Source organism: Prinia subflava, chromosome 3, assembly GCF_021018805.1.
Source record: "Prinia subflava isolate CZ2003 ecotype Zambia chromosome 3, Cam_Psub_1.2, whole genome shotgun sequence".
NCBI classification, from domain to species: domain Eukaryota; kingdom Metazoa; phylum Chordata; class Aves; order Passeriformes; family Cisticolidae; genus Prinia; species Prinia subflava.
Window position 1 is genome coordinate 26723629 of NC_086249.1, and position 12626 is coordinate 26736254.

Sequence of the window (12626 nt, forward strand, 5' to 3'; positions counted from 1 at the left end):
GGTAAATGAATCCGTGGATGTCCTGTGCAGCTTGTCAACCAGCTGCACAGGTGTCATCTTCCCCTCACACACAGCTGGGGCTCCACAGAGCCAGCCTGGAGGAGATGAGATATGATTTGCACAGCAAATCTAACCTTGCATCAAGCTTGGGGACATCTTTTGCACTGCTGTGCAGATGCATTGCTGGGTTTGCAGTTTTATCATTACAGTTTGGTTTTCTAGAAGCAGTTTTTGAGAAATGATGGAATAATTAAAAAGAATCATGCAAGATGCTGGCTGCTCTGCTCAAAAGTGTTTCCAGTTTGGTAAAAGTTGCTAAGAACATTAAAAACTTGACATTTTGTTCTGGTTTCTCAGAGTACACTTTCAGGTATAAAGTGAATGAAGGTGTAGGGATTCCCAAAATCCCAGTTCATCCCATTGGATATCATGATGCAGAGGTATTGCTGCGGTGAGTATACATCAGTCCTCCTCTCCAGAAGGCACTATTTACAAATGTGCAGACAAATTTTTCATATTAAGATGGCAAAATCTATCCTGTTACCTGCATTTGTTACTCTTTTGTAGTAATATGTGCCTTAGAAAATGTGGGAAATGCAAGGCAATCTGTTTTTGCAATAATGCTTTTAAGAATTTTGTAGAACGACTTAGGTTTTCCCGCAATAACTATTAAGAGAATTTAAGTTTTTAGCCTAATGGTCAACTGCAAGTCTTGGTTTCACTTCACAGTGCCATGGGAGGACCTGCAGCTCCAGACAGCAGCTGGAAGGGAAGTCTCAATGTGTCTTACAACATAGGGCCAGGATTCACAGGCAACTCTTCTACAAGGTCAGTTTTAATACTTGCCTGTTTATACAGTATTGGAAAAAAAAATCCCTCTGAGGAAAAGACTCTGAAACAGTACATCTAGGGATACTTTGGAGATATTTACTTCCTTCTGCTAGGGTTACATTTGGAGATAATTGTTAGAATTCAAAAATAAATTGCATTTAAAAAATCATAAATTAACAGATTAGGCCACATGACAATGATATTTGGCAATAAATTGCAATAAAGCTAAAGATCAATTTTCTGTGACTTTTCCACATAAAAATAGTTTCAGTTTACTTGAAGTATTGTTTAATGAGAACTGTTATAGGACCCTGATGAACAGTGTGTAAAAATGGTGTTACATTATCACTACTCCATCTCCTGGATAACAAGAGTATGTTGAATATATAATTTTATAAAGACTTCATTTATCATTATTCCTTTCTGTTCTGTTTTAGCACTAGCCGAAAATGAACAGAGTAGGAATAACTAAATAAGAAAGCACATTTGACATAATAACAGTGCTGTTTGGGTATCTTGAAGAACAACTGTGGGAAAACAACATGATTCTACCACAAAACTTCTGGTTTTGAGCAGAATTTTTAGCATCTTCCTACTTGGTAGAGTAACATTTTGTTTGTCGTATGGATTCATTTTACATGTGCTTCTTTCTCAGATTAGTTCCATATCAAAATGACCTTTTGATTCTAGGTAGAAAGTCACTTGCACATGGAAAGTGTTCATGTATAAGCACATTCTAGGAACTGGTGTCAGTTATCTTCTGGGCAAAGATCCAGTGGCTGTCCTGAAGTAGGTTTTGATTTTGACAGCTATGCAGATTTGCTGCTGAAAAGATAACTTTGAATGTGGAACTCCTGAGGTTTTGCCAGACACAACCCCCCCATTGTTTGGTGCTTTGTTTCTTCCACAGGTTAAGGGGGCTGTATACTGTATTAGTTTTATTTCTCCATATACCTGGATTCTCTTTGTTTTTATAAAATTTCACAAGTGGATTTTACTGGTGGGGCACAAGGAAGAAAAAAACTGCTTCTAGTAGAATGTTGTCTGCTTCTAATGGAATGTCTGCTTCCATGACAGGGAGGTTGGAACTAGATGACCTTTAAAGTCCCTGTCAACCCAAACCATTCTGTGATATTGTGATTGATAAATCTTCATCACTTAGATCTGCTGTCCTAAGCAGAGATTTCAGTTTACTCCTGTATGAATATTCCTAATGACCTTTTCTCCAAGTTCTCTATTATTACATGGTTCTGGAAAACCAAAGTGTATTTTCTGTAAACATCTGCATATCCACAATTATAATTTTGGTCAAAATGCATATGTATTTTTAAATTACTGCACATGTTTTTCAGGTTATTCCTCTAGTACACAATTATCTGGTTGGTTCCCATCAATAAAAATTCAATAAATTCAGTAAATCTTTGCAAATTTATAGATTGGCCCAGCTCATAAGCACAAACTCTCCAGTTTATGTGTTATTAGCATTGGCTTTTTATTGGCTTATTACTTAGAAATGGTTATTCCACACTCCCTTTCATTTCAGAAAAGTCAGAATGCATGTTCATACAAGCAATAAAATAACACGAATTTACAATGTCATTGGCATCCTCAGAGGAGCTCTGGAACCAGGTGAGCATCAGGTGCTTGATAATTTTAATTCCTTCTTTCTTTTATATTTATTGAAACTGTGCTTATATTGTAAGAAGGTTTTTTAGATAACCATATGATATAGAGTCTTGAGAAATTTTTAATAGTTTTTCTGTCCTTCTTATCACACTATTTGCCATTGGCATTCCCAAGAATAACATTCCCATAAAAATACAATGATGGACATCAGAGAATGTAATTTAATCATGTCTATTATTTTACCGTAGGCTTCCCCCTACATCAGTCATACATTTTGCCTTTGCAAAAATCAATATCATTCACATTACAGAAAACTAGTGGTCATTTTGGACCTTAATATTATACTACTGATACATGGTAGCAGGTCATACACATGAAAGACTTTTAGATGGAAAAAATATTTACTAAATATTTCTTGTCTTTAGTTGAATACCTTAGTAGAGTAAATAACTGATTGCAGATTCCCTTAAAAAATAAACTTGTAGCACTGGTATTGAAGTTCATATTTGATTTGATACAAGTGAAGATGCAGTCAAAGGAAATCACAGGTAATCCAAGTGCATATTTAATTATGAATTGATACTGTATGTTTGCTTCCAGACAGATACATCATTTTAGGTGGTCACAGAGACTCTTGGGTGTTTGGTGGGATTGATCCAACGACCGGTGCCACTGTTCTGCAAGAAATTGTACGGAGTTTTGGTAAAATGAAGATGGAAGGTAACTTTCTACAGATGTAAAATGATGGATATGAAAAACAGCAGCAGCTTTGAGGATCAGTGCTTCCATAAGCTGTTGTATTGATTTAACTGTTCACCTGTACAGAAAGTTTTATTTCTCATTATGAAAGATGTAAATTCATTACAGGGATGCACATGTAACATTGCATGGTAGTCGGCTGAATTTATTCCCTTGTGAGTGTAATGGTACCCTCTTAGCTGTGCAGAATGAAAATACTGCCTTAAGAAGATATGCCTCTGTACTAATATGTTCCTCTAGGGGTTTTAGAGAGTATTTTTTTTATTTTATATCCGTTAAGTGCTGTTTTTAAAGCAATTTCAATTAACTGTGGTTAGTGGACTTTTAAAGTATAAGTTGAGTTTTCAAGTTTAACTATGTAATTGCAGGTTGGAGACCCAGGAGAACTGTTATTTTTGCTAGCTGGGATGCAGAAGAATTTGGATTATTGGGTTCCACAGAGTGGGCTGAGGTAAATAAAAAAAAAAACCAACACCTGTGTAAGCAAAGCAAAAGTGTGTTACAGGTGACTGCAGTACCCAGGATCTATTCCTAGATTGCAATCAAAAACTTCATGGTAAAATTGGAGCACAACAGACTCCTTCAGCAGTTTTGAGGCACTCGTGTTTATATAAATTACCCACCTACCTTCTTACAACATAAGTGCACTAACTCTTCCAAGATTTAAAAATCTATTCTGATTCAAAGCTAACGTCCTACAGTGATCTCTATCCCATGGTTTAACAGAATGATAGTGTTTTATTTACCCAGATTGGTCTAACTTTCTATTTGTGAAATTCCTTAGTTTCTATAAATTTAAGTCCAGATCCTGAACCTGTGATCCATAAGAATGCCAAGCCTTTGTATGAAAATCAACCCTACTGGGCAAATGAAAGAATAGGTAATCTATGAGTAAATACATAAAATTCCTGTGAATTCTAGTGTTGTAGGGTCTCAGGGGCAGGACAGTAAATGATTTCTGTAGGAGGATCCCTGACCATATACCTGACTGAGAGAAGAATGTTGGGAAATTCAGAAGTGAGGTTCTGGGTATTTTATCTTCCTTTTCCTGTTAGGCATGTTCAGTTCTTAGTGGATTTGTTCAACCTCAAAAAGAAATATAGGTCTATGAAAGTTTTCATTGCTTTGTCTGTGAAATCCAAATTAGAAAGAGAGCACAGAGAAAATTACTTGATGAAACACATTTCTGCTGAACTATGTCAATTTATTAGAACTGAATGGTTTAACAGAAATGTGTTGTCTTGTTCTTCTATTAGAATTTTATTTGCAAGTTAATATTTAGCTGTGTGAATAGAGCTTTCAGAATCTATGAAATTTAAAAAAAGAAGAATCTTTCTAGTTTAGTTTACTGACATGTGTTTCAGCAAATCACAAAATTACATAGAAAAATGACACATGACAGGGAAGGTAACAAACCCAGAAAAATGCTCCCAAACACCAAATGGATTCCATCTTTCTTCTGTTAACTAAACTGATTTCTATTCCTTTAGATTTGCACTATTTTTTTCACCCATAAACTGTTTGGCTTCCAGCTGTAACAGAATGTCTTCATCTTGCTGCTGGTTTATGAAATATTAAATGGAGAGAAAGTAATTTAAATTATTTTAAATCATTTACTGAGAAATTTTACATAGTTGGTGTTAAAGTTTCACCCCACCTGACCTCCAGTGGTGGCAAAAGTATGCTGTATGTAAAACTTTATTTATGATTTCTTTGTCTATGCATCTCTGCACACATATAGGCGCTGTCAAGAAAAAAAACCCACACAATTGTTTTAATTATGAGGAATATGAAACAATGATACTTAAAAGATCAATTTCTCTTGAGCAAGTCATTAATAAATTAGGGAGTTTCCTGATGTTCTATTTGTTAAATATTGCTACTGCTGTTCTGTAATGGGTTTTGTTTAATCATTTGGTATCTAGTAATCTATCATTCATTATTTCATGAAATGGCAGCTGTATAAGGTTAGAAAACCGTAAGCCCAATTCATATTTGAACATGTTTTAATATTATTTTTTTCCTTGCTTCATCTTGGTGGTGTGCATTACTACTTTTTTAGGCCTAAATTAGATTCAGTTTCTCTAGAGACATTCCTCACAGCTTACATTCCTCTTCTCTGCAGCTGCCAGATCTGTCATGTATTAAATCTCAAGGAAAATTAACCCATGATATTCACCATCTTCTGTGTAACAGAAAGAGCTCAGCTGTGGCAGCATCCTTTTGCTACACAGACAATCTCCATTGCTCATAAACAAAGGAATTTCCCTATGCTGCAAATATGATTTTGCAAATATGCAAGGCCCCATATAGACAAGTACAGTCTTGCTCCCTCCCATAATATTCTTTTGTAGGATCTCCTCTCCTGGTTTTTTTTTTTTTGGTTTGGATTTTTTTTTTTGGTTGTTTTTTTTAAGATAATAATTTCATTATGTAGTTATCAATTACCAATTTAATTTTTTTATTTCTCATGACTTACAAATTATTGGTTGAATTATAAATTGAATGAATCAAGTAACAATTGCTAACCTAATTAAAATCTGTCACAAAGCCAAAATCTCATTAAATGCCACTTACTGATTGGAATATCAATTTCAAACAAAATCAACAGTTTTTAAAAAAATAAACAAGATGCTTGTATATATTTAGCATGAAAGCAATGCTTAGTGGACTCAAAATAGTCAGTCAACTGCATTTTAGTAGAGATTTTCAGTGCTTTGACTTATCCTTTTTTGAAATAGAAGACTGTAAACATGACGGAAGTGCTTGGTTTATCAGTGTTAAAATTGAGTTCAGTGCTTCAGTTCATATGAAAAAGTAGGGATTAAAAGCATGGAGGAATTCTGGCTGACCTCACAGTCCCATGTTGCATGTTCAGAAAGTCCTGAAGTGCAGAGCTAAAAGGCTTGTAATAACCTTATTTTATTGTGTTACAGTTCTAGTCAACAATTTTCCTGCTCCATCTTGCTCCTGTGTGGTGCAGCAGGCAGCAGCTACATTTTGTGGATGTTTTCCACAACAAATTAAGTCCCAGAAAGGAGCAGTGAATGTCACATGTCAAGATCATTTACCCATCCTCAAACAATATAATTAGTAAGGTACACAGTAGTAATTATCCTGACTGAGATCTTAAAGGTAATGCTGTAAAAAACAGTGCACTTGACATGCTCTTGACTAAATGCCACTAATTTGAAGAATTACACATTTACAACCCTAGGAAAATGCCAAAGTCCTTCAGGAACGGGCAGTTGCTTACATCAATGCAGATTCCTCTATAGAAGGTGAGTCTTTTGTTATAAACATTACCTGACTTCATAGGTGTAATCTTTATTGTTCTCCATGAATTATTTACTAATTACATGAGATAGGTATTGTGGTGTACAGAGTAAGTGTAGCAAATACAGAATTAAGTGGAGAGAGAGAACAATATAAATTTTCATGTTGCTAATAGTGCCATCCATGAGTCCATGTGTCCAGAATGTCTCCCTGGAGGCGTTTATTATTCTGTGCTAATGAACTGAGAATTCTGTATGTTAAACTGTCTCTTAACTGCATTAGTTTTAATTTACAATTGTAGCTTTAATATATGACAGCCTGCTCCTTGTTCTGGTCACAGCTCTAGCTCCTTTCCCTGTGGAATTATAGTATTCTGAGACAATAAATTATTATCATTATAAGACCTCAGGATTACACTTTGTGGGGGTGGGAAATGCTTTGGTGCTTTAAGCCAGTGTGCTCACATTTGTTGATTGCCAGGAGCAGGGGGTTATATATTTATTACAGCAAGACTTTTTCAAAAAAAATAAGCACTGAAATGTGTTTCACAAAAAAAGCCTTATCCAGAATTATCCAATTTACTGTGTCCTTCAGATTATGAGAAGAATATGTCGTTCAGGAATGCTCTTAGAAACTGACCTTTTTTTTTTGAGAGGGCCCAACACTATGATCTGTATCATAAAATCCTTCTGAAATTATGCTGCACTTCATTACAGACAAACCTTTTTTACTGTTTTCTGTGCTGAAATAATAGTCAGAAGAGTCCTGTGAAGCTGCTCTGCATCATAACCTCAGTTATTCAGGGCATTACTCTTCTTATGTCAAATCCAACTTATTTAGGCTTCCCGTGTGTGAATAAAATGGATATCTCCAGGCATATTTAGGTACTCTTTTTATTCCTGTCAGCTAAAAATTTTGTCTGTCACAAAAGGATTGGAAAGAAAGAAAAGCCTATCCCAGTTTCTAAATGCTCAGTTGGAGTTGAGGAATAAAGAGGGTTAGAGCTGGTCCTTCATTTATGCTGCCTACATGCTGTGTAAAAAGTAGAGCAGAATTTCACGCCTAGAAAATTTCACAAATGAAATAATAGCTTTACAACTGCTTCATATTCTCACCATGGATTGTAACGCAGATTTTTTTTAGTTGGTTTGCAGCCAACATGCTGCTGCCTTAACAATTTTCTTCTAAATCTTGATTATTCAAACATGTCTCTTGCTTTATGGTTGAAGAAAATGTGAAAGTAAAACAACTGGAAAAGAAGTATGTAATAAGGAAAAGAACACCGTGTTCAGTGCACTGGTTTATGTATCTTGGACATCTCTCACTTGAAAAGTAAAATCCCCTCATAGCATCCATGTACTCTGAAAATGATTTTGTTTATTACTGTATGTTCTCCACAACACATCTTACACCACTTTTTTGAAAATGATTTCTATTTATTGTCCCATAGCAGTGAAAAGAAGCAAAGCAAGTCATTGTTTTGAGTACTTTTGTGGCTTTAATTTCTAGTTTTCACATACAGACTCATCTTGGAAACATCATTAACATTATCTGGCATTTTTTCCATCTTACTTTTTGCCTTCTGTTCAACAAGAGCTTTGGGAAGTATATGAGTGACAAGGGCTTGTAGCTAATGAGGGATAATTAGGCATACTTTAGAGCTATGGGAAGGCTTAACTATATTACTGTGGATGTACTGTAACCAATGCATTATTGTCGTGTAGTGGCAGCAGCTTACAAAATGAGACCATGCAGCCTATTTCTGTATCTATTCTGAGGCAAGATGTAAATTCTTGCCTTAGTCAAAAAGTTTATCTAAGAAAATACTGCAGGATTTAATCCATTAAGAAGATGATGCTACTAGTACATAAAGGGAAAGTGTCCATGTCTTTGTTTTATTTTCAGGTAACTACACATTAAGAGTTGACTGTACCCCTCTTCTCTACAAACTGGTGTATAATCTGACAAAAGAGGTACAGAATGAATCTATTTTTTCTGCCTTTCTAAGAATAAGTAAGACTCCAAGTTTATTTGATAAACTTGGACTATTGAATGATATCAAATTTATTTTATTGCTGTGCTGGAAGAATCTTGATCCCACCAAAATCAATAGCAAAACATCCCATCAGCAGTACACAGTCCATGTCACAGTTCCTCGGTATTCTTAAAAGGATTGAAATGTTTCACTGACATAAGTGGAAATTTATTTGCAATATACAATAAAAATAAGAATCATAAAAGCAAGATGGTGAAACACTTGAGCAAGACTAAATCTCTAAAGTTATAAACATTGAAGGAAAATATTTTTGACATTGGCTAGCTATCATTTTCTCTCTGTCCCCCAAAATCTCCTCTGTATCCCACTGAGCACCTGAAATATGTGATAAATATTGAAGGGTTAAGAAGGCTTTTTAACAGGTCTGATGTATGGATTTGCATTATTTTATGTGGTCTAGCCATGACTCCTTTACTTTCACCTCTCAGGAGACATTATCATAAGGCTGAAAGGCTGTGATCCATTAAAGCATAGAACTTTATTTGCCATATGAGGAGTTAACCACATTAGACACCAGTCATGAGACTTTGCCACCATCCTCAGATGAGGATTTGTCTCAATTAACAGAAGGTAGCTCTGTCTGACTTACCAACATAGGCTCCCTGTAAAGGCTTTAGGTAAAAATAGGTGCCTTTAGGATGAGATTCATTTGATTAATGTGGTTGTCTACCTTTGTATGTACCAAACTCAAACTCAAATTTCCCCCCTGATCTTAAGGGAACTCGGGTCACTTGGTCCAGTGTACAAATCTGCCCTGTAGTGGCAATGGTAGGATGACTCCAAGTACCAATCTCCCGTCCTGCTAGATGCATTCATCCCTAGTGATTTTCAATCACAGTACACTTCTACCACCTGAAATGCCATGGGTTTGATCTGGGGAAGTTTATCTAGGCTATTCCCATGGTTTTCTTGCCCTGCCTTGCCCTGCCTTGCCCTGCCTTGCCCTGCCTTGCCCTGCCTTGCCCTGCCTTGCCCTGCCTTGCCCTGCCTTGCCCTGCCTTGCCCTGCCTTGCCCTGCCTTGCCCTGCCTTGCCCTGCCTTGCCCTGCCTTGCCCTTTCTACATTTTCTTTTCTTTTCTACATTTTCTTTTCTTTTCTACATTTTCTTTTCTTTTCTTTCTATCTTAATCTTTCATCTTTGCAGAAAGAAGAAGCTGTGCTGTTTGAATATTAGCTCTGACACTTGGCACACTGAAGAACTTTTTCTTTTGTCTATAAAAAATTTCATGTCCTTAATGCTGCAGGGCCCTTGATAAAATAATTTACTTTCTCTCTGCAGTAAGCCACTAACTCAGGAAGGCATTTTACTGCAAAAGATAAACAAAGTTACAAAAAAGTGCTCTGGGCTAAAAATAGTACCTGGCTCTTGAGCTTTAGTTGGCTATTCAGCTATTACTGGTTTGAGTAGAAAACTTCCATTAAAGTATCACACAAACTCCTTGAGACTGACTTTAAAAAATAAATGTCATATTCACTGTTATTTTAGCTTTTATCAGTAGGAAGCATGATGTAAACAATAGAAAATCTGGCAGCTTGACCCCTGATTATGCATGCCAAAAGGAAAGTTATTTCTTTTAATATTATTTTCATATGAAAATTATTTTATATTCATAACATCCAGTTACCCAACAGTCAAAGATCTCTTTGCTCTTGTCTTGTAGTTCTCACCAGAAAGAAGTGTGGTGTACACATGAAGTGTTTTCTCTCAGGGAGGTCTGCATTTAAGTGTGGTCCAGCACATAGATGGGACATTTAGCTGTTGACTGGCTTTTTGGCCCTGCTTTACTGCCAGGGTTTAGACATTTGGTCACCACCAAACAGTGTCTGCAATAGTTCAACTCCAATTCCCCTTTGATTATCACTGCCTCTTTTGCATTTATACTTAAAGAACTCTTCATCTTCTCTTGAGTTAGCAGGAAGCTTATGCTGATCCAAAATTGGATCTAAGTCAGGGCAAATACTATGTTTTACTGTACTCTCAGTGTTGGATAAAAAAGCTGACCAATGTCTTTACATGACCAGAGCTGTTAGAATAGCCTCTTTGCCAGAGCATAGATTGCTTTTGCTCCCTTATGTCAGAGTTCAGCTTGCTCTTATTAATGTGCTGTTTCCACTTTAGCCCTAGGACTTGACCAGAGTACCCTGAAAATGACAGCAGCCAAGCAGTTATTTCACAGAGTTGCTATTTTCTTGCTAGCTGCTGACAGAATCTCAGAGGTCAGAACTCTTTGCAATTTCAATTCTTTATGTTTTTCAAGGCCCAGTTTAAGTCTCAACAATATGGTGGGACCATGTAAGTGTCTATGAACATTTATGCTTTATATTTTGGGAAAAAAAATTCCAATCCTCTGCACATCATGACCAATCTTATATTTAAAGGACCATGTCTATTAAAGGTTGTTCAAGTGGAGTGGAGGTTGTTTAGGTGGAGACCAGGGCTGGACTCTTGATTTATTTCTACTCTGCCACAGATTTTCTATGGGCTTTGGTCTACTTATTTTATACTCTTCCATAGTTTTGCTGGCAGCATGATGACAGCACTAATCCTTATCTTTTCCATCCTGGTTACAGAATTTTGGGGGTTTATTTGAGGTAAGGGTGAGACCTACATTTGTACATGAAGTGTCTTGCACAATGATTCTCTAGGCTTGGTTGAGTCCCCTTGAAAATGCTGTAATATGACTGGTTTGGACCCTTCCTTCTAGAACAATCCTTTTATACCTTTCCTACAGAACAAGCAGCCAAATTTTAGGTTTAGACTTGTTGAGAGAATATTGCTGCTGTGCAGGTCCAACCTCAGGGCAAACAGGCTTGTGGTTGTCATCTCCCCATGCCTGCTGAAAGGAAAGCATGTTCTAGTTTCTGGAGGAGTCCCATAATATTCTGTAGGGTGCTGTGTGTATACATGCACATTCCCCCTCTAGTAGGTGAGCTCCAGGTAGCATCCTAAGCTTTTAACCTCTTCTTTCCTACTATCTGTGGTTGGTTCCAAGTGCCTGTGAGATGCTTTCCTTGTTTGGGAATGCATAAACGTGTGTAACAAATGTCAATAATCACTTCCCTGCCTGCAGCAGCACTGCTGGTTAAGAACGATGCAGGGAGTGCAGAGTGACAATGGGTTAAGTTAGAGGTACTTCCAATGAGATTATAATATTTCCCTCTCCAGATTTTAAGCCCCGATGAAGGTTATGAAAATAAATCTCTTTATGAAAGCTGGCTTGAGAAAGATCCTGCATCTGAAAATAATACCTATCCCAGGTAAGTTGTTAATATGTTTGGGTTTTTTTTTTACCCCAATATTTTAATCATATCATGGCTGCTCACCAGGAATTTTTGAGATGTGCTATTTATGGCAGCAATACAAAACCTTTTAGCACAAGGTGACTCTTTAGCAATATCTTTTATAGTAAAATAAAATAAATTTTTATTATATTTATTTAACGATGGTGACATTATTCCTGCGATGAAATGAAACCTCACACCTTCTAAAGACATTTTTATTAGTAGAAAAGCAATTTGAAAAGCATTCGAAAAAAAGCAGGGTGGGGAAAGTTTTGTTATGTACTAGATGAGATAAAATCAAAATTGTCAGAATAAGCAAACAGTTGAAAGAAGCTGCCTAGAGCAGTAATTAAAAAGCAGTACTTAAAAAATTGAGATAATTATTCCTTGTTTATATAATAGGTGTAAATGTATTACATTAAAAATCTATATACGTGTGTATTAAGACATCATATTTGAAGGTTTACAACTCCAGAAAACTCTTTCTGCCTGTGATTCAGAAAGGCTAAATCCTATTCACACTGTGGCATTACTGACATAAGGTAAAGAGAACAGCCCCTTTTTGTGATTTGACAAAAAAAAATCTGCAATTTTCTGGCGTTGCCAAGATGAGTTTTTGAATCCATTAGACTCACTGAGATCTCTTCCTTTTGAAAAAGCTGCCAGATCTGATCTTTCTTAGTTGAGGCACATAATTCCTTGCAGAAAAGTACACTAACTTCAGCTGGAACAGAACAACTTTTTAATTTTTTTTTTTAATTTTTATTTTTTTTAATCCACGACACATCAATTATTC

The 12626-nt window shown here is 36.2% G+C and overlaps 1 protein-coding gene across 1 annotated transcript in view; it reads left to right on the forward strand.

The window, feature by feature from the left end:
- The window catches only part of LOC134549065 (N-acetylated-alpha-linked acidic dipeptidase 2-like), a 41777-nt gene that overhangs the window by 9327 nt on the left and 19824 nt on the right, over positions 1–12626 (forward strand). The window contains exons 7-14 of the mRNA XM_063394464.1: positions 358–451; positions 730–828; positions 2375–2460; positions 3058–3177; positions 3585–3667; positions 6434–6497; positions 8398–8465; positions 11715–11806. Of these exons, the coding sequence (XP_063250534.1) occupies positions 358–451; positions 730–828; positions 2375–2460; positions 3058–3177; positions 3585–3667; positions 6434–6497; positions 8398–8465; positions 11715–11806 (706 nt within the window). The remainder of the gene's footprint in view (positions 1–357; positions 452–729; positions 829–2374; positions 2461–3057; positions 3178–3584; positions 3668–6433; positions 6498–8397; positions 8466–11714; positions 11807–12626) is intronic.